Source organism: Ciona robusta, chromosome 11 (genome assembly GCF_009617815.1).
Source record: "Ciona robusta chromosome 11, ASM961781v2".
Taxonomy (NCBI): Eukaryota; Metazoa; Chordata; class Ascidiacea; order Phlebobranchia; family Cionidae; genus Ciona; species Ciona robusta.
The window spans coordinates 6647056-6669733 of record NC_143245.1 but is presented as its reverse complement, the minus strand read 5'-3'; the positions used below and the strand labels follow the sequence as shown (position 1 = coordinate 6669733).

Sequence of the window (22678 nt, the reverse complement as noted above, 5' to 3'; positions counted from 1 at the left end):
AGCGACGTTATAATCTCATACGACAGCCAAGAAGTCACCGCGTATAATTTTTATGGTAAAGGGGTAGTAAGATGGGATACCGTAAGCATCTAAAATTCATATTTTCCGATCGTGTTTTTAACAGTTAACAACGCTTTTATAAAAATAATAACATGTCCCGTCCTACCCCACCCTACTATATAACCTCTCGAAATAAAATTTGAACGGAATTTCAAACTTTTTAGTGAATGCTTCGACTAATTCTAACACATTCGTAATGCAACCGCGCTGTTCAAAATCCTAACTGAGAAAATGTAATTTACCTTTTACCTCACTTCACCCCAATGCGTGATATGCTATATGCCTGCTTCGCCTAATGTTAATCTGCAGCAAGCATCTAATTGCCTGCCGTTCGCACACGAGTTATTACACCACAGGTTGCTCTCAAAAGCTTCACAACAGCTATGAGCAATGCAGAAGGAATGAAAGCCATATATCCCGGCTGAGATTCAAAGTGTAAAGGTGATAATATGGCTGCCGGCTATATCCATACGCTAGCTGAGTTCGTTTTTATGGCCCAGCCAGTTTGCCTTTCCAATAACAAGAGCAAAGAACCGCATATGCCCCTTAGTGCAATCTTATTCGTCCAATATCTTCTGGAAAATGTTTTTATCGCGTTTGATATTTTATGGCTTTAAGCGTTATGCTATAACTTGCGACAAAATCTCTTTACACATTTCACCGTTACTTCTAATGTATACAGTAAACACGACAAAAGATAGCGCAAGTGAAAAGTTCAAAATTGCATTTTGCAAAGCACTTTGTTACAGTGGTTGTTTTTACGCCACTTTTACCACCAAATAAACACACGGGGTTGGGCATTATGCTATTTTAGCAGACCTCAAAAACGGGTTGTACCTTGCACCACCTTACATTTTGCCGGGTGAACTTTTGCGTCGACTTAAACTGTGGTTCTCCTGTCACGTTCTGTATACATAGTAACTATCGGGGCACTCTCTGCAACCCGGTACCATACCCAGGTATTTTAGGATCGTTTTTTTGGCACGTGATAAGATAATACACCACGCCTAGATAAACGTGAAATTAGTTATGAATTTCCTTAATGCGATATCTCCACAAGCGCAAGGAATTTGCAGCTAATTTACATATTTAATATTTCTCTAAAAAGGAAATAATGCTCTATCCAGTCGTGTTTAGATAAGTGAAATTCGCACCCTTGCGTGTCGCTTTGACGTAATACAAGGGGTTTATGACGCAACAATGTGTTGTGTCAAAGCGCAGCATATAACCATATGAAGAGTTAAAATTTGACAAACCGTAGCTTTTGGTAACAGATCATATCTCTATAATTGAGGGCCGGTGAGTGATTTTACAGAAAACTTAAACAGTACCTGTCGGAAATCGTTAATCTTTGCACTCAGTTTGCCGTTAAAATTTCCAGTCGTAATGTTTTCTCGGAATTGTACAAAACTTTGGTCGCTAGTTTGACGTAGACGAAAAATATATTTAGAAAAAATGTAAAACCAAAAATAACTTTTCCGCGAAAACACAGAGATGTTTTAGGATGCTGCAAAATAACTATTAACGCGATACTAAAAAGACCGTTTGTATAAGTTACTTTACAAAATATAGTAGAGTGGGGTAAGATGGTTGTTTTAATCTTAGTTTTTTGTCTCATTTGATAGTAAACAAAGAACATTAAAAGAATATTAAAACTGTACTGTAAAAGAGAGTTGTTAATTGTTCAAAACACGATGAGGCAATATGGGACATTGTATTCTAACGGTACCCATCTTTCCCCATCCTGTGTTTCAATAAATAAGGTATAAAAAGTGCAAATATCAAGACATTTATTTTACGCATTTACAAAAAGTTACGTTTCAATTTTTAGCGTTTTTTTTTTAATTTTTATTTTGCTACCCTTTCCAGCAATGCGGTATTTTAGATTAAAAATTTATATTTGCGTGTTTTTGACATATTGAAGCAATTTGTTCAGCATAGAAGAAAAGTATGTAAATGAAACAAAAAATCATCTAAAAATAAATTTTCTGCAAAAATTAGCAGACGCGAGTAAAATAACTGCAGAAGAATTAATAACGTGAAATAAAAAAGAAATTGTGTATAGGAAAGTGTTAACAATAAAACAGCGTGCAAGAAATATTTAAAAAATCATAATTTTGCGCATTTACTCGAAGAGCCGTTTGCGGTCTTGGCGTTTTCGAGTTTTCGTTTCCCTAAATTATGCGAACAATGCGGTAATTCAGACTTCAGATTTATTTTTGCGTTTTCTGAAATTTCAGAGGCTGTTGGTTCAGCGCCACCTAGCGAACGTATGACGGCTACACACTTGGAGCACAAATGGCTGGAAATTGAGTCGGAATCTGTTGACGTTAATACGGATCGCAAAGCTTGTGTTTGAGTGTTCTGTGTGAATGTAATGTTTTAACCAAGCGGTTAATACGATAAACATAGTAAGGTGGTGTAAGACGGGACACTTTTGCACATAATACACAAATATCCTAATTGTGTTTTAAACATTAAGAACGGTCTATGGATAAGGAATTTATAATTTTGAATTTATAATTTTTTTTAATGTTCTTTGTTTACTATCAAATAGGACAAAGGAATAGAGTAAAAAGGTGTCCCATCTTCCCCTCCCTACTATATACAAAATCCACAAAATGGAGTCGTGAGGATACGGTTTTATAATTCTTTGAATGTTCTTTGTTTACTATCAAATGTGACAAAAAATATAAGGTAAAGGTGTCCTATCTTCGTCACACACTTGTGTCATAACGACTGTGATGGCCCAGCCATGTGAAGATAAACTAATTTACATTCATACACCAGCTTACCAGTTCCGCAACTTGTGAGTGAACATCCTGTAAAAGTTTCTTGTGACGTTTAACAATTAGTGACAATTTTCGAACTTGTTTATTTTTTCTTTGAACACTTTGTTTTAGATTTCTTAAATCTCTTTGCTGAAAAATTAAAATATATGAATTAATTAAAAAAAACACACAAACATGTGGTTACACACTAAATGGGTACAAAGTGAGTGAAACATAACAATCTTATAACGACTGTCATTGCCTCATCATGCAACGATAAAAAAAGTTACAATCATTAAAAATATATATATATATTATAATATATATATATGTTTACCATTTGTTTCATAGTGGTTGTTGATTGAGGTTCAAACTGTTGCACCGTTATTTGAGGTTCAAAATCTGAAACTTTAATTTTAGGTTTTAGTTAATTAAAACAGTCCAAAGGGGAGAATCAATTGTCTTATTACTCAAGTTTTACCCCACAATTGCTTTAACTCTGCTGCCAGGTATAGATACAAATGAGCACAGTCAAAGTATATTAATTTATCCCATTAATTAAGTAGGTTTCCTATGTTTAATACTATATATGTAAATGGATTTTAAAAAGTCATCACATATAATGATATGTTATCCAAAATTAAAAAAAGTTTACAAACCATTACCAGGGATTGAGCGTTCAATGACAGTTACTAGATCAGGTTGAAAACTTGGGACGATTGCTTCATCAAAATGCTCCATAGCCATTGAGGATATGTCTCTCACTTCCTAATGAATAATAAAGCTAATAATAAAGCTTAGAGGAATTGAAATAAACAGACACACGTCAAAACCATAGAAAACACAGGTTAAATAACCCCGTGTAACAACAAAAGTAAATGGCTGTTTTTATTGGGTAAATGTTTGAAAAAGTAGATAAGTTGTCAGCCATACATTAAAAAATGCTCGGCCAGGGGAGGATTAATTTATTCACTCAACTTAGAGCCAGAAAATATGGAAAATCACCCACAAAGTTACGTAATACAGTATGTCATACATGTGGTTCCAAAATAGGACTTCTTATAATTTTGAATAATTGATATGCAAGAATAAAACAGGGTAAATTGATTTATTCAAACATCGAACTGACCTGTAGCAGTAATGAAGTAGAAGGTAACTTAGGAAGTATTTTGACTTTTTTCAGGAGAAAAAATATTTCATCTAGCACTTTGCCAGGAATGAAACAACATAGACCAGCAGCAATGTATTTGTTGTATGTCATTCTTAACAGAGAGATTCTTGTGTCTAAACCAACCAAAGCATCATGTTTGGGGTACAAAGGGTGTTTTCTTCTTTCTGATTCGCGACGTGGTAAACCATCTTTTATCTGGAAAACAATTTCCATTAATTTTCAATTTAGTTGTTACTTCATTACATGTATATAGCAGGGCAAAGACAGTTGTTATAACAGAGGTGTTCTGTTTCATACACCCAGTTTTAACATTTTTAAAACTTACCAAAAACGACAAGTACTGAAAAAAAGTTGCTCCACGTAAAACAATATTCACTTTATTAATTAGGTAATACAGTATTATAAATGCAGTTGAATTATAAACTTTATGATGTTGGAAGTAAACATAAAATTAACATGTTCTACTAAAAGTACTTCAAATTTTTTATAACCACCTCTCTAAAAGTTTTTGTCAATTGATCTTGGGCAGTTTTGAATCCAGCATTCAAATAATCAGAAGCAACTTCATTCATTTGTTTGCATACCTATCAAATATACAGTGTTTAGGGAGTATGTCTCTAGTCAAGAGGATATGGGTACAAGGCTCAATGCTGCAACCATTGTGGCTTCGTCAAAACACTTTAGCAGCAATTACTTTAGCTCAAATTTTGAAAATATAATTATGGACATGGTACCTGTTAAGTGGGCATGAGGTGTATAAAATAACATCTTTTTTATGTTTCTTGACACGCAAGAAAAAAATAATGTTGTAAATTTCAAACATTTCAAATAAATCATCAACTACATTAAAGCATGCAACTTCAGACTTACCAAGCGTGTTTTAGACACTTCATCATAACTTAGATAACCAAATATTTTCAAGATCATTTCTACAGGCAGGTTAACTTGAATATTATTTTCATTCATATTTTTTTCCATTTTCCTAACAGTTTGACCCTAAAATTAACCTAAAGGTACAAAAATATGTAAGCATACACTAATCATACAAAGCTAACAAAAAGCAGCACAAAATTGAATGATCTTAATAACATGAACTGAATGTGTGGACATTTTGGCAACCAAAAACTGTGTTGAATATAAAGGCGTGTGTATAAACAGCAGAGAAGCAGTGCGTTGCTGGAAATTTGTATCAAAGGAAATTGGGGTAATTGCCAACTCATAAGTCCTGGGTATATATATTAAGTGTGTCTCGATGTAGGACCACACCCATATAGATTAACTTACAATAGAGTTACAAAGGCAAGTTTATACAGATTTTGTGTAGATAAAACAAACAGCTTTTATGGTTGAGAATAAATCAACTGTTAAATGCAGAAACGGTTCCTTTAAGCACCAATGTCTAATTATAATGTACATGTATTTTGACCAATTACTATCTTTTCCATGTGCTGATGGTCACAGGCCCCAAACCGTCGAAGGAAAGGTAGGGATAGTTGGACATGCATTTCTTGGAAACAAATTTGGTTCCAATGTTTACTAATCAATGCAGAAAATCCCAAGCAGGCCTGCACACCCTGCCACCCTAAACTGGCCGCCCATATTTATGATGCCTTTTCTCCCCATGTGAGATAGTCAGGTGTTGCTGCTGCTTCATATTCATCAGTAAGCTGTTGAACAATCTCCCTTGAAGCGTCCATTTCATCCAAATTCTCAGCGAACATATCTTCCTTTCGGAATTGCTCCAAAAAGGCTTCGCGTTTTCTCAACTTGTCAAACTGACGAGACGCTCGTTTAAACAAAGCACTAATACTGGTGTGGTTGGCCAACATTAACCCACTAACTCGGTGCGCTGATGGAACATAAGGTGACTTCCGTGAAAGAGCAACCTAGTAATAAAAGTGTTAGGTTACTAAGTTCTAAGTATTAATATATTTCAACATTTAAGTTAGTTTTCTATTCAAATCGAATGGCTCACTGTTCACAATTACACAATTTTAAATACATATCATGTTACAAAATTAAATTTTCCAAGGATATCTGCCAAATAAAAAAAGGCAGGGGTTTCTGAGTTCTAGTTTGCAACATAGAGCATTAAACCAAAATCCTCGGGCTAGAGTGGATGCACTGACCATTTTGTGATCATGTCACAGCACCAGATAATTACAAAACAGCTGGATATTAACAGTCAAAAACTGCACAATAAGTTTAAAAGAACTAAACTAAAAAAGGCTACTTCGTAACACATTACACATGCCTTGTGCAAAACATAAATATGAAATACCTGTATACTTGCAGGGCCCCATGGAATAAACTGTGCCAACTTTCGCTCTCGGATTCTCTGCAAACTTTTATGGACTTGAGTTGGATCTATTTCACCTTGTATGATGTTGAGTATAGAGATAAAACAATGCTGGTTCATTCTTTGTCTACCAGTGAAAACCATCATGTTTTTCGGTTGCAAGAGTCTTCGCATCACATCAAGCACAGTTGTTTTGCGGACAGAAGTGAGAGCCTGGTCGGTCACAAGTGGGGTGTACCCAGTCATGAGAAAATGAAGTCTGCAGAAATATATTTTGTTTTCAATGTTTGGTCAAATATTTATTATGCATTCACCATTGTTCAACCTACAGTCTCCTACATATAAAGTTACATGCGTGCCTTGCGTGGTACTGATAACAATTTTTAAAATGGTGCAAATTCTTAATAATGAACCTTTTAATAACAGCAAAAAAAAGATTTTGTTAAATGAATAAACGTCACATGTTGGCAGGGCAATGATAGTTGTTATAACATGAGTGATCTATTTTATAGAATACTTGCCTGCTTGGAGCCACTACATATAAAACAACAACTTATGAAAGACTATAAACATAATACCTTGGCGTGGGTATGAGTGATGCAACCAAACCTATCAGATCATTATTCATGTATCCTGGATATCTTAATGTAGCAGTGCTTGCAGACATTATTGTAGACACCATTTTGTTGATTTGGGAAAATGAAGGATTTTGAATATGCAATCTTTCTGTAGCAATAGTGTTTAGTGCAGTGTTGTCTAAAACTACAGTTGCATCGGCATGCAGTGTGAGACGCTTGAGTGTAAGCATGGTGTTGTAGGGCTGTACAACAACATCAGAAACCTCGTCTTGATTGGGGAATACACTGTACGTTTGAATCAGCTTCTTTGGGTAGCGGTCATTCAGTCGCTCTAGCATATAAGACCCAAGGCCAGAGCCAGTACCCCCTGCTGTAGAATGACATAGCATGAATCCTTCAAGGTTGTCTGATCCATCTGCTTCTCTGTCTATTATATCAAACAGCTCTTCATGGATTTTTTCACCAGCATGAAAACCAGCAGCCCAGTTGTTGCCTGCACCGCCACCATGATCAGATAAATAAATATTCTCAGGGTTGTACAGGTTCGAGTATTCAGAGTTTTTGATCGAATTTACAACTCTGGGCTCCAAATCAATTAACACAGCTCTTGGTATATAATGGTCGTCGTCTGCTTGATAGAAAAACACGTCTTTACGATCCGTTCCATCATTGGCAAAGTCCTGCAAAATGCCATCTGGACGAATGCCATGTTCTTCGCATAACTGTTTCCAATATTCAAATCCAATTTGGTTCCCACACTGCCCAATTTGCAGAGTAACAATTTCACGCGGCATGGTTAATAAAATAAACCTGATCAGCACAAAAACATGACTGATTAGTAATATTAGCTTAAGCAATACTTCTAAAACAAAAACTAACTATGTAATTACCGACAAAAAAAGTAACAACTTAACACGAATATCGCGATGCAGTTTTCTCTATGGAAATTAAAAATAGTTTACCATTTCCTAAATCTAAGTACTCGCGTTAATTAAGCATTAATATAACAAAAAATCACTGATGTTCTTTCCTGAAATATTCCAGTTAAAATTTGGGGTCCTACTAAAACACGCCCGGCGGGGCCCGGTGGGGCCCGGTGGAAAAAAATATACTAAAACACGCCCGGTGCGGGGCCCGGTGGGGCCCGGTGGGACCCGGTGAGGACCCGGTGTTACGAGTCATACTAAAACACGCCCGGTGGGGGGCCCGGTGAGTATTTCTTGAAAGGGGAGCTTTCCCTATGCAAGAGCCACCAAAATGCGTGTGTGAAACAGAACTTGTGAAAAAATTGGAAGATATTGTCTGTCTTCAAGGCATAAAGATGGCAATTTTCGGCGATAGAAGTTACATTCTTGCTTCGCACGTCATCGCTGAAACAAAATGTGCTTAGGAAATAAAACATGATGATGAAAATGGACACGTAATTTGCAAGTCCTTTAATTATCGCTCTGCTAAAACGGAAACAAACGTGGGATCGCGCTACTGAGGGCTTGTCCGAATACGTAAAAGCCTAACACGCTAACTAAAAGACACATCATGTCTAATATTTACATTTTTCGTTTTAAAAGTTACATTGTTCGTGTTTAAAAGTTTTTAATAATAAAACTTCGATCAAGTATAAGTGTATAGTACTGTGGCCTAAGGTAGGACACTTATAGCACATATAGTAGGGTGGGGTAAGATGGGACACCTTTTCATTCTGTTTCTCGTCCCATTTGGTAGTAAGCAAAAAACATTCAAAGAATTATAAAACTATATTCTTACGACTCCCATAGAACGTTGTTAATTGTTTAAAACACGAACAGAAAATTTGGATCTTATGTGCTAAAGGTGTCCCGTCTCCCCCCGTCCTACTATAATATTTAAATATCCTGATCGTGTTTTAAACAATTAACAACAGTCTATGGGAGTCGTGAGGACATAGTTTTATAATTCTTTGAATGTTCTTTGCTTACTACCAAATGGGACGAGAAATAGAATAAAAAGGTGTCTCATCTTACCCCACCCCCTATTAACCAAATTTAACGAATAAACTTTTGCTAAAAATACAGTTCATTATGTAAGTGTACAACGAAACAAACTTCGTACATCCATAATCAAAGTTAATTTTCAAAAAACTCAACTCGGGGGTCTCATTAGGCTAAAAATCTGAATACACGCATCACATTTTGGTGGATCTTGAATAGGGAAAGCTCCCTTTTCAAGAAATACTCACCGGGCCCCCCACCGGGCGTGTTTTAGTATGACTCGTAACACCGGGTCCTCACCGGGTCCCACCGGGCCCCACCGGGCCCCGCACCGGGCGTGTTTTAGTATATTTTTTTCCACCGGGCCCCACCGGGCCCCGCCGGGCGTGTTTTAGTAGGACCGAAAATTTGCTACTAACCGTTTCTTTTTCCAGGTTAGGGGATTTTAGAGTTTTACCGCCAGTTCACAACTGACAGTTGCCATCGGCTTTTGCTTAGCGGCGCAAACGATCGACTTGTGCACATATTCAAACGTTTCGAGTTTCGGGCACGTTATGCAGGCCACACTTGAAAATGCATGTTTTTGAGTAATATGAACCCGACGTGCACATACTGGAGCTGTGCGAGCATGGTTTGTAGGTCGCACATTTTTTGAGCGATAAAAAATTTGCACAAGCGGTGCGAGCAGTGTTGGGAATGGCCGTATCATATCAAACAACTTATCGTGCGCAAACTAAAAGTGGCATTTATAAGCGCAGTCGAACCTATATAGATGCAGAGAACCCACATTGTTGAGCACGTACAAGTCAATCTCAATTCATTTTTTTCTTGTGTTTCATGTTAAGTTGAATTTGCAGTAAATGTGCAACTACGTTTCTCGTATGTGTCACTTGCGGTGAACCTCCACTGATGTTCCTTTGTATACCGTAGTATAATTCAAGCAACAGTGTTTTATTGCAACACGTGCTCGTTTATTGTAGCCACGTTCTCCCAATCACGTATTTGAAGAACACTAAACCGCATACCTGTTTCTCAAGCTTTGGCGGCATTCGTCTAGGCCTGGGTGCAATGATATAAGCGCTTCATTAGAATCGCTAAGTATTAGTTTCGTTGTGTGTTTCTTGCCACAGAGGTGTTCGAGGCAGTTTTTGAGATTAAAAAATTCTAATAATATGTGCTATAGCACTATCTATCTAATCCCATAGTAATATATTCAGTTGCTTAGAAAATATGTGCAGAATTTTAAATATTTAAACCGTAGCAATGAAACTCAAACTGTAGATTTATTAACATGGGGCTAAAACTAAGTCGATGAATAAACTAGCACATTAGGCTATATATCACGTATTGATCGCGGTGTTAGAAAACTGTAGATACTTTCCAAATCACCGCCAGGAAACATTAGATTTAAATAAGTGCAGACTCCCTTAACTCAAGTTCAACTGAAATCTAGGTAATAATTAAGCACAGCACAGTTGACTTTGCCATGACCTGTATTTTATGCTGACGTTGCAAACCTTGCGTTTCGCAGCCCATGTAATAACTATAGCAGGCCTACAGTGGGATAAGATTGGATAAAGTTAGCATCTAAATCTCATACGTTCTAGCTGGTCGTGTTTCAAAGAATTAACAACGCTCTTTTGGAGTCCCGCTTATATAGTACAGTAGGGGAAGATGGGACACGCTCACAATATTCGAAAATTCTATTTGTATTTTAAACAGTTAAGGTTTTTTTTTCGCTTACCGCCAACTGTGAGGGCAAAAGAGAATGAAAACATTTCTACTCTTACCCCATCTTGCTGTATGGTCTTTTTATGACAGTGGTTTTGGTACAGCAGGCAACTTACAAGCAAAATAATGAAGGTAATTTACGCTGGTTATGCCAAAACCGGTACCAAGACGATGGCTGCCGTGTTCAATGAGTTTGGCTACAATACGTATGACTTTTTTGAACATGGGTATTACCATGGTAAAGAGTGGAGAAAAATAATCTACGAAGGTTCAACTGCGGATGATTTTCGACGAATGTATAAAGACGTGGATGCTATTGTGGACACGCCAATTTATATTTTTTGGGAAGAAATATTGGAGGCTTATCCGGATGCGAAAGTAAGTACTGCCGTTTTCCGTTTTTGTTTGAAATAATTGCTTTTGGTTGCACAACTACGATTTTTAGATGAAGCTTTTTCTCACATCTTGATTTAACATCCCTATTATCACGACTGCCGTTTTTCTCACATCTTGATTTCACAGCCTATTATCACGACTGCCGTTTTGTTGTTAATCATCTTATCAATGTGTTTTTGGTATTATACCTCCGTTATTGTTTTTGATGAGGTAAATAAAAACTTCCCTGCTTGGTGTAGCTTTTTTACCAGTAGCGTTGCTTGAACGACTATCGTTTTGTTGCTAGTTCGCTTCTCTTCGCAATTTCAATCAATTATAGGTGTTCGATACTGTATTCGTATAGAGAAAGGTTACAATATAAAGTTATGTTATTTCGCCTAATGTATTTTAGATAATATTCTGTACTCGTTCTGACGAGTCGTGGCTGAAAAGTTTCAAAAAGCAAATGCATTCCCTCGCAACTGAACCTCTGTATGTATTTATGCAATTGTTTTCCTATTCTGGCTGGGGACACCATAGATTTACACAGGCATGCGGTAAGTCTTATATATCTACACAGTTCTATATTCTTTATACGTGATGTCCTACAGACTGATGAGGTACTCTCTATATAAACGTGCTTTTGCATAAGAAACTCTGTTAAAATGCAGAAGAGTTATGGGAATGAACTGTAATAAAGTCCATAATCTTACTCTGAAGTGGAGATCCGGGTGTTAAAATTATTACTGCGTTGGTACGTAACAGTATTTTTAGGTTATGTGATATTCGGTTCGACCATTAACTGGCCCTGGAACGAATACAAGTTTAATCCAACAGTTTGGAGAAGATTCTTTAGAAACCATAATAGTTATCTCCTACAAGTAAGTTGCTAACCGTAAAAATTAATGGAACTCATCAGTAGGTATTAGACCTTGACTAGGATATAATTTTTATTACCAACGGTTTCATCTTACACTGCACTACTACATATATAAAAATGTGTTAATTTTTTAACAGAATGCACCAAAAGATAAGTTGTTGGTGTTCAACCTTAAAGACGGGTGGGGTCCAATTTGTGAATTCCTGGGAGAAAAAGTTCCAGACAAACCCTTTCCACACGCCAACGCCGGTGCTTCTCTGCTTAAAGATTACTTGCATACTCATCCACTCTTAAAGAAAATGGTTCGAGAAGCGATGTTTAATCTGTCAGTTCTTACTCTTATTGGGGCGTATGGTGGATACAAGGTTTACAAAAACCCGGAATGTGTAGGAAATTTGATTAACGCAGCAGTGGGAAAAGTCAAGTTCTGGTGACCTGTGTATATGTAGAAAGTAGTTTAGCAATGATTGAGAATGACATATATAATTGAATCATTAGCTTAAATCAAGCTGTTTTAATGTCATCGCCCCCTCTATATAAGTTACAGTGGGCGTATGTGTGGTATGAATTCAACTTTGGCCTAAAGGAATCAGCACAAACATAATGAATAAAAGAGATTTGTTAAACATTGGTGCGATGCGATTATTACAGCACAATACACATCGTAAAGCTGCGAAATTAGCTGACCGGCATCAATCACCTCATGTGTGTATATAGCCCGTTGGTATACAGCCCACACATGTAGTAGGGTGGGGGAAGATGGGACACCTTTGACACATAATATCCGAATATCCTGATCGTGTTTTAAACAATTAACAACGGTCTATGGAAGCCGTGAGGATAAAGTTTTATAAAAAATCGTTGAATGTTTGTTTACTACCAAATTGGAGGAGAAAATAGATTGAAAAGGTGTCCCATCTCCCCCACTCTACTATATATACATGTGCTTCAAATGCTGGAAGGCAGTTTACGATCGACATAAACCACATGCGGTATTGTGTCTACTGCAGTTTGGTCTGTGTATATTTATAGATTATAGTTTATTGGGTTAAACTCTTAAAAGAGGCCGTGAACGTTACGAAAAAGAAAGTTGCGACTAAATGCTTGCAGATATATATATACAGTAGGGTGGGGGGAGATGGGATAACGTTTCATTCTATTTTCTCGTCCCATTTGGTGTTAAACAAAAAAAATTCAAAAGATTATACAACCTTATCCTCACGACTCCCATAGACTGGTGATACTCGTATAAACACGGTCAGGATATTTGAATATTAGGTGCTGAAAGTGTCCCATCTTCCCCCACCCTACTATGTATATATATAACTATCTAAATTTCATTTAATGCACAACGATTGCGTGCTGTGTAAAGTTGCCAGCTTGCGCAACGTGCATGGAATTTAATAGATTCCTTTCCCATATTATACCAATGTCAATGACAACAAGCATTACCATTAATTAAAACATTGCGGCAGTTTCCTATTTTGCTTTCCAATGCTGATCCCGAAAAGTCTTCGTTTTATCATTTAACACTAATGTTACAGAAAAACAAGATTTTTGGCTTCAATTTCAATAAAATTTCTGCCCAAAAATTTTTAAAACTGTATGACTAATACAACAATATGCTTGGTGTTAATTCCGAAATAACAAACGTTATGTTTAGAAACAGAGTTAAACCAGTAAGCCGAAGTTGCTTAGCACAGTGCTCTTCAACCTTTTTTGGGTTGGTGAACCCCTGAAGTTGTTGCGACAAACTCATGCACCCCTGATTGCTTTAACGTAAAACTAATGACGTTTCGCAATTCCCAGTGATGCAAGATATATAATTCATATAAAAAAAAACTGTAGAAAAGTGGCTAAAATTGTTAAAAATGTTCAAAACTGAGTATTATATTACTGAAAATTGTTGAAGTTTGTGATGCACCCTTGTATACACTTTTTCACTGCTGGTGCACCCCTGGCATATTTTGGTGCACCCGTGCACATCGGTTGAAGAGCATTGGCTTAGCACATGATACAACAATATGATTGTGAAACTGAAGAGCTTATATTTTACGCAAGCCATATTTTCCCATACGTTTCTACGACAAATATTTAATATTTAAATAAAGCTAAGTACGCCTGCGGTATAAATCGTGTACCAATCCTAATATTCTTACTGTATACCAAGTATCTTTGTAGTCTAATGCATAAAAACACATAAAATGTAATGAGAAAAACAGTATAAGCACCATTGATGTGTTTCAAACTCTTTAAAATGCCACTAACGGAAAATTCGTCGTCGTTTTTATATCTATGTGGCAGTAAATACCTTTATCTGTGTACACAAACCATGAAAGTTTAGTTGTTCAAACAGACTATGAAGAAATATATTTTAGGTGAGCACCTTTTCTGTGCTGTTGTATTGCAAAAACTGAAGTAATAGTTTTATGGGCGCTTCTAAAACAAACAAATGGGACAATCGATAACCCGCGAAAATCCCAACATATTTTGTTGACAATTTTACAAAGCACTAAAACAGCACCGTATTGGAGCACAACGGTCATACACTAAGTTTAGGTAGAATATTTTTGACTGACAAGTCAGAGTTTTTGTAGTTGGACATGGGTGCTTGTTTAAGATGAATATCGTTGGCGCATAATATTCAATACTTCCTATCCGTGTTTTTAACAATTAACAATGCTCTTTTTGAGTCACGGGGCTCAGGTTATATAATTCTGTAATTATTTTGGTTTACTACCTAGTTAGACAGGAAAAGCGCATGGAAAAATAAACCATCTTACCCCCCCTACTATATGAACGAATTTAATAATTTGTAATAATGGCTAGTATGAAAACACTTTTTATCATTTAAAAAATAATGATATGGTTTGAGTTATTTCTTCATCACTAAACATAACGGTTGGTCGCTGTTAGATTGGCCAGCACCGTCGTCGATCGTTTGCTTGGTAGAATTCGTGTTTTTTTTCGCTGTAAGTTCAAGTGGTTGCATATCAGATAGTGGTAGAGCGTTTGTTTTGATTGACGTTGAAGCCCGGGCGAAGTTATTGCTACTTGGTTGCTGGTGGGCTAGTGGGGGCTTGTGGATTTCATGCTGGGTGGCGTACTCAGAGGGGTGCGCGGTCGGGACAGCGGGGAGAGGGTAGCCGCGGGAAGACCACGGGCTTTTTGTACCTGCAGGCGGTGTTGCAGTTGGCGCAAGAACTTCATGTGAAGTTGAGCGTACTCTAACGTGAGCCTGGCGCGAGTGTAAGTTGCTACGGGCTTGTATTTGGCCGCGGTTTGTTGGTGTAACTGATTTTGGACGCGGATTCATCTTTTCGAACGAACGTCGTATTATACTGGGTACCTGTCGCGTTCTTTGGTTTGTTGCGATGGGGTGACGATTCATTGAAGCGTTTGGGCTCGAACGAAGCTGGAAAGTTTGTTGGCGGGGATTTGTGTTTGATTTTGGGAGCATAAACTGGCGCGGAACTGGGAGGGGGTGTTGCTGTTGTTGTTGTTGTTGTTGAAAACGCGGAGGTCTTGAGCCGAATTGTTGATTGTAGCGGCCATTATTTGCTATACTTGTTGAAGGGTTGGTTTTGTATTGCTGTCGTCTTTGCTGCATTTCTGCTGGTGTTATTCCGACCGGTCGATCTTGTGCTCGGGATTGGAGAAGTAAGGTTTTAGCTGATGGCTGCTGTGGTCTGGAGTTTATTTGGACGCCGCTGGCAAGGCGAGTGAACTGTGCCTGTTTATTTACATGGGAATTACTATTTGGTTGGGGTGTTGGGCGCATCGGAAAGGAGTTTCGGTTTAAAGATGGACTTGAAACTGGTGCGCTATTCTGAAATCGTCCTCTAGTTGACGTGGAATTGATTCTTTCGAACGGCTTTTGAGTGATGGTTTTTTGGAACCGAGGAGCCGGTATCGGTTGGCTGAAACGAGGACTCGGTATAACGCGTGCATCTGCTTGCAAAACGGGGGGCCGCCCTCTGTTGTTGTCCTGACTGGACAAGTGTTGCTTTATTCGGAACGTTGAAGGGGATTGGTTGCTCGTCTGGGGGGAGTTGTCAGTCGATGACTTTTTGCGGTTCGCTAATTGGTTGATGGCTGCGGCCTCGGTAAGCTTGTTTAAAAAGTCCTGCTGTTCCCGAAGCTTCTTCAGTTGCTCCAACTCGTTGTTGCTTAAAGATTTCGGGGACGGTTTTGGTTGCGTTCTAATTGGAGCTTTACTTTGACTGGTACTTGCCGCCGATGAGGCGACAGTTTTGTTCATTGGGTAGATAACCTGCTCGTTTTGAAAGATGTTACGAGTTTGATTTGTAGGCAAGCGAATCGGTATGGAACCCACGCCTGTGTGTATAGGTTTGGATACGCCTTTAGGAAGGATAGGCCTTTTTAGTGGCATTTGCCTCGGTCGTTCTGCTTGTAATAGAACTTTCCCCATCGTGTTTCTGACCGCGTCTAGGGCCGCTCTATGCGCTTGAGAGTTTATTCGGGTTTGGAATTGACTTTTGTTCTGGCTGTCTTGGTTTACTGTGTTTAACATTGTGCCTTGGTTATCCAACTTACGTGGATCATTTGACGACCTATTTTGCTGCATCTGGGAATGTAACTTCATCGAAAGACCGGCTGGATGAGACTGGCTGTGACCCCTCTCCATGCCCTCTGTTGAAAGGAGAATAAATTTCCCATTGTTTGGTGACTGTATGCGTATGGTATCGAAGCCTGCCTGCTGGCGGTCCGGCTCACGAGATATAGGGCGTGTCGGGGTAGTTGAAAACTGGGTCTTGCTGGTGTCGATTTTTTGTAGCAAAACGGTGCCGGGTGAATCAGTACGTCCCGCGCTAGCGTGGTGTGTAGGGTGTATTGGTTTTCTACGATTACGCTGGAACTGCTGTTGCCTGGGCGCGACTTTATTATTCCCATGCTCGCTTAAATTCAACATTGGGACTTCGTTGTTCGCTGTACGTTGTACAAAGGGCTTCATCTTGGCCGGCGGTGCTTCGTTGCCGGGATCGGCCGAACTGCGCTTTAACACAACGGGCGGACATAGTGGGTCAACAACAGGGGTAGGGGGTTTACTTCTTACAGCTTCGTCGACGGGAATGTTTAGTACGGAGTAACATTTGACTCTTGTAGGTCGTGTCCGGTTATTGTTCTGTTTGTTCAGCCACCGGCCCGTGGAAGGAAACTGTTCATTACTTCCTTGTTTGATATTACGTCTCGGGGAATTTGTTCCTTTTGGTACTTGCGCTGTCACCTTGTACTCGTTCTTAGTTGATTTCAGTTTCGTTTGCTCGTTTTGAGAGTCTAGTTTTTTCTGTGGAAGTTTTTGAACGCTGGACGAGGCTGCTGAGTTAATGTATTCCTGTTTTTCTTTCGCCTTCTTTTGGTTTGCTAGCTTGTACAAAGCAGCTCGCTTTATCGCAGCGGCCCGCTGTACAGTTGTTAGCTGGAGTTTTTCAAATAATGGCAGCTTGGCTCTCGTGTCTCGTGCCGCTGCCCACTCAATCAGCTTTTGTTCCTCCGCTTCCCGAAGACTTTCAATTTCGTCCTGTTTCCGATAGTCTGATATTGGTTTCAGGAACGGTCGTTGCTGTTTTTCGGTGGTTGGTGGTGAGATTTGACTGTTGAAAAAAGCCTTTAGATGCGGCGTTGCCGATTTTTTCCTGAACGACGATTTCTTAGCGACAGTTTTTCGACTTTTTGCCTCGACTTCGACTTTTTCCGCCACACGCTGCGGAGGTGGTTTTCTTTTTAAAGATCGTGGCACGAAAATACAGTATGTCAGGTGTAGAAGGTGGTCCTGCAAAAAAAAGGTATTAAATTATCAATGTAGATTCATATATAAATATGTTTGGCTTACCACTGGTGAAAAAGTGTCTCTTACATCGGCTAACGTGTAAGTCGGCGGCAGAACGTTTTCACCACATAGCATCACGATCTGTGTGGAAACGGTTTAATATTTAAGTCACAAAAAGGTATCAAAAAATGTCAATTTCAGTCATAAAAGTCAATGAATTCGTATATGAAAGGGAGCTGAACGCAATGTCTATAATTTAAATTGACAACAACATTATTATTAGTGTTCGAATATTTTGTGAAAAAATATTATTTTATACCTCAGTGGAAATCGGTTCGTTGAGTTTTGCTCTTAGGAACTTATGTAAGTGATTGACAGTTAGGTCTTGGGATGTTCTTAAATATCTTTTGCTTAAACTGGATGCGATCTCGCTCCACTCTCGTAGATCGTCTGCTTTCTTGTTTCGCCTGTGTGTAAAAGTTAGAAAGTTAAAAATGCATAAGTGGTGTCGTAACTCGTAAATCAAATTGTCATCGCATAACACAGACATACCGGGTAGAGGTTATAATTAAAAGTTAGCTTGAGGTAACAGCCTAAGTCGCACTGCTTTACAAGTCTAGACACTTATAACGAGAGTTCAAACCCAGTGGTCCCTTATGGGTTGTCTAACTTGTCAACCATACATTAAAAAAAATCCCACAAAGTAACATATGTGGTAACACGTAAGCGCGCACGAACTGCATGAAACAGTAGAGTTGTATAAAACGACTGACATTGCCCCGCCATGCAGGGATAAATAAGCTACATTCATTCACTCACTGCTATATTTTTTGTGGACTTTTATTTTACACCTACGTGGTTTGGTCATTGTAAACGAGTTTATTTTAAAGTGTACATTACTTAGTAATTTTAACTTTGTAAATTGCGTACGATAAGTAGAACAAAAATAAATTTAAACGTAAACCTAATGTTTAGTTTTAAGTCGAAATTTGACTATTTTAAAGAACAGAAAATAAGCTGATATAACTCCACAAGGCAGTCAAATATAAATCCTTTTAAATCAAATTATGCCTATGACTAAACGTACACCTATTTATTAGTCTTGAGTATTCGCGTCGCTTAGGTTAAAAAGAAAACAACCATATTTCCAAGAAATGTTACGGTCGAAGTAATAGGTAAGCTGAAATATAGTTTTTTTCTTGGTTACTATACGGAAAAATGTATAACCACCATAACCGCTATTTGAATATATAAATTACACATATATAATTGTGGGATAAGTTGGATACGGTTAACTTTTATGATAAAATATATTTTCTTATTGTGTTTTTAACAATTAACAACAAACTTTTACAGTCGTGGGAATAGGGTTATATAATAAAGAGAAAAAAAAAGTATTATCTAAATGAAAAAAATATCTCACTTGCTATAGAATAGCTGTCTATTTATTAGAATTTTATAACTGGTACAAATTCTATATCGAAATTCAGGTTTACCTTTTCAGATTCTCCAATACCAACGTGACTTTTGACGTAAACGTGGCGACGTCGAATTGGTCAGCGTCTCCCAGTTCTTCGGGTGAAAGTTCGCGCCAAATTGCTATCGGAAACAAAATTATAATTCAATATGCAAATCCGTATATGTTGACAAACGTTTAGCATCGATTAAATAATAGCGACAAAACATGGTTGTCAACTCTGTTAATATATATATGATTTATAATATATAATAAGCTGAGGTATAAGATAGTCTATGTTTATATATTTTATCGTCCCATTTGGTAGCAAACAAAGAATATTTACAGAACTATATAACTGTATTCTCGGGACCCTAGAAGAGTGTTGTTAGTTGTTAAAAATCCGGTTAGGAAATATATGAAAAATTATGTGCTAACAGTATCCATCTTACCCCACGGTACTATAACTACAGCCTATGGATTTTATCCATCTTACCCCACAGTACCATACCCCGAATATAGGGTAGAATACACAAGGTAAGCGAAAAACAAAACATGAACCATATATACTTAATAAATAAATAATTGCTCTAGATTAACGTTGGTTTGAATACAGGTTTACAGTAATGTCCGAACGAAAATACCAATTTGAACAGCAACACAGGACAAACGACTGGAAATTACCGAAATCTTTTTTAGACTCTGGGTTTTCACCCCAAAACCGCCTGCGTCGTTTCATCTCATCACTACGAAGCCCTGGTACAAGCTTGTAGACAATATCTTGTAAAGTCTGGTCGCTTCTTATGTTTAATAAGGGTCGAGTTTTGTGGACTTGTACTCTGCATACTGGGCAAGAACGACGGTTCTCCAAGTAACGAACAATGCATGTTCGACAAACTGAAACAAAAAAGGACATGTTGTACTTTTACATATTTAAAGTGGCAGAAAATCATATACTAATAACACGGTACACTGGTATGCAGTACAGTCTGTGTCTTATAGTATAATAGTTACTTACACGAATGTAGACATTCAATGATCGTTGTTGCGTCTATGAAATATCCATTGCACAAATGACACGTGACATGCGGGTGCAGGTCACGCACACGCAATTTTACACTTCGGTTCATTATGACGGCATAATGAACAATCACAAAGACTTAATTTGGATTTGGGAAATGACAGTCGCTATTATTAGAACTACGGGAAAAGCTAAAAACGAAAATGGAATTAAATTTAGTCTATGAGGATTTAAACGTTGATAGTATGCGCATGTTAGTGTTCTGATAACATGATCATTACTCGTATTTCGAAGAAAACAGTGCCGCAAAAGTCAAAACAGGAAAAAAAGACCTATCTACTTGATTGGGCTTTGCGGCGCCTCGAAACTTGAATCTCTTTCGAGGATTTTAAGAACCGACTCAGCCACTGGGGAAAAATGACCCTTTCTTTCTGTCGTCTTATCTCGCGTGTGGGTACAAGGCAGTTCAAAGTGGGCCATGGTTTATTGGCACATCAGTTGAGCGGTCCGCAGTTCCACTCGCTTGGTTTTACTGAGTTAATAAAGCCTCAGTATCGCAACTGTCGCTTACTAAGCGCCTCTGTACTCAATAGCAATCTAATCTGCATACACTGCTCTCTAAACGGTAATACTTTAAAATAACGAAGAACTTTCAAAAGGCACTAACACTCGGCGTTTACACATCCTTCAGAAATCTTAAAACGGAGTAAATTGCCTTTTTCTTTACATTTGCGTAGTGAGTATTTGTTGATTTGATAAGTATTGTAATTCGTAATATGCCGCTGCGCTAAGTTACAATCCAGTAAAGACCTTAACCTCGCCACGCTGAAAAATGCAACATGCCTCGAATGAGCACTGGGTGTATATGTAGTGTTTGCCTACAACGGAAAGACGAGAGATTTTCCGATATCCCGAAGAGAATGAAAGAGAATAACTGAAAGAGGAAAAGAAAAAAGGTGCATCATTACAGTCTGTGACGAAACAATCAATGGCGTCCTTTTCAATAGCTGTTCTCTCTTCTGGGTTTACTCCCGGATTTCTGTCTCGTTAGTTTAACTGCCGTTGAAGATGGCTTAAAACATTATAACTTTAATATCGAGATATACTGAAACAGGTAAGGACTTTTACCTTTATACTTTAAGTATATATTTGTTTAAACCTTAGGTATGTTAGTTTTTGTGTGAAACAGTTTCTTTACTCGCGCTCGAAGAACTGTACACGGTTACGTAACCAGCCCAAATGTAATTAATACGGCTTACACAGACCCGGCACAAATTAAAAGTTTAATGGTTTTCGGTTCCATTAAAGCGTTACTAATTGTGTGTATAAATAGGCTATAGGATAACCATAAGCTTACATATGATCGGGTATGATTGGTTATTATATCGTATTTTCGGCTAAGATTTCATTTGGTTTTAGCAGCAAAGCATTAAAAAAGACCTAATACATTTTAAAATGTATATGAGAAACTGTAGCAGTAAATGTCAACCTTGACAGTACAGGATCTATATTCGACGATAACTTGCCGCAAATACGCATGATTCACAGTAAACTGGCATTTAACAACATGATATGACTAATGCCTTTAAAATCCATAGGCGTTGACAAGATAGTAGGTCTTTAATACCCATACCGAAATAGGATAGCCTCTCGGAATGTTTATTTCTGTTGGGTAAGATGGTATAGTTAAGCACCTAAGCGTTTTTTTCTGATTGTGTTTTAAACAATTACCAATGTTTTTTTCGCGGCTACGATTAGACAGTTCTGTAAAAATCCTTGTTTACTACCAAGCGGGATATTGATAAGACCAAGGGACCAAGCGGGATAAGAAACAAGAAAGAAAACCATCTTACCCCATCCTACTATAAAGTAGGGTGGGGCAAGATGAGACACCCATTTATACTTTTTCTCGTTTTACCAATCTAATATACCGTTGTTTATTGTTTAAAACACCACCAGGATATTTGGAAATTGTGTGCATAAGGTGTCTTGTCTTTCCCCACCCTACTATACTATGGAATAAGATGGGATACCGTTGGCACCTATAAATCCCATATTTCCTGATCGGTTTTTGATCAATTAACAACGCTCTGTTACAGTCGCGGGGTTACGATTGTACAATTATGTGAATACTCTTTGTTTACTACCAAATGATACAAGAATAAAAACATGTACCATCTTATACGCCAATCTATACTAAATGTACCACCACCGATTCTTCGCATATGAAAAGGAAAACAAAGTAATCTATAGTTTTACAAGATTACTAGTTTGTCCTGCCTATACCAAAGAGCTAGCCTTTTATTTCAAACTCTTATATAGACAAACAATAAATCCGATCATGTTACAACTTCCGACTGAATACTTAAGTAACATCAACCCACGCATGTGTTATAATAGAAGCAATGCGTGCTGACATATTATTGACTATTTTAAACTACGCGAAGGACAGAACCCAATATAGCTTACAGTAATGCATTTGTAAAGGAATATTCATGACAAAAGTAACTACATAACATCGGTACTGTAGGATCAGATGGGACATCTGTATAGCACAAGTCCAAATATTCAGGTCCGG

General features: G+C 37.9%; 4 protein-coding genes across 4 annotated transcripts; 1 reads left to right on the top strand and 3 right to left on the bottom strand.

Moving 5' to 3' along the window:
* Window positions 1-1483: 1483 nt before the first annotated feature.
* On the bottom strand, window positions 1484-5011 carry LOC149728851 (F-box only protein 28-like). Its single transcript, XM_089889251.1, has 7 exons — window positions 4873-5011; window positions 4497-4586; window positions 3961-4197; window positions 3497-3599; window positions 3169-3239; window positions 2856-2981; window positions 1484-2424 (listed from the first exon to the last, which is right to left on the bottom strand). Exons 1-7 carry the CDS (start codon window positions 4978-4980, stop codon window positions 2170-2172), a joined length of 990 nt encoding a protein of 329 aa, XP_089745377.1. The 5' UTR covers window positions 4981-5011; the 3' UTR covers window positions 1484-2169.
* Window positions 5010-7729, bottom strand: LOC149728850 (tubulin gamma-1 chain). The gene is made up of 3 exons (XM_089889252.1): window positions 6880-7729; window positions 6284-6560; window positions 5010-5888 (listed from the first exon to the last, which is right to left on the bottom strand). The coding sequence occupies exons 1-3, from the start codon at window positions 7671-7673 to the stop codon at window positions 5604-5606; spliced, it is 1356 nt and encodes a 451-aa protein (XP_089745378.1). The 5' UTR covers window positions 7674-7729; the 3' UTR covers window positions 5010-5603.
* Window positions 7730-9877: 2148 nt separating this feature from the next.
* LOC149728849 (uncharacterized) lies at window positions 9878-12463 on the top strand. The gene is made up of 4 exons (XM_089887501.1): window positions 9878-10955; window positions 11365-11509; window positions 11727-11833; window positions 11970-12463. Exons 1-4 carry the CDS (start codon window positions 10704-10706, stop codon window positions 12264-12266), a joined length of 801 nt encoding a protein of 266 aa, XP_089743627.1. The 5' UTR covers window positions 9878-10703; the 3' UTR covers window positions 12267-12463.
* A 1394-nt stretch (window positions 12464-13857) lies between these two features.
* On the bottom strand, window positions 13858-20919 carry LOC149728848 (uncharacterized). The gene is made up of 6 exons (XM_089887500.1): window positions 20098-20919; window positions 19764-19976; window positions 19120-19222; window positions 17943-18090; window positions 17687-17764; window positions 13858-17626 (listed from the first exon to the last, which is right to left on the bottom strand). The coding sequence occupies exons 1-6, from the start codon at window positions 20207-20209 to the stop codon at window positions 14708-14710; spliced, it is 3573 nt and encodes a 1190-aa protein (XP_089743626.1). The 5' UTR covers window positions 20210-20919; the 3' UTR covers window positions 13858-14707.
* Window positions 20920-22678: the final 1759 nt, after the last annotated feature.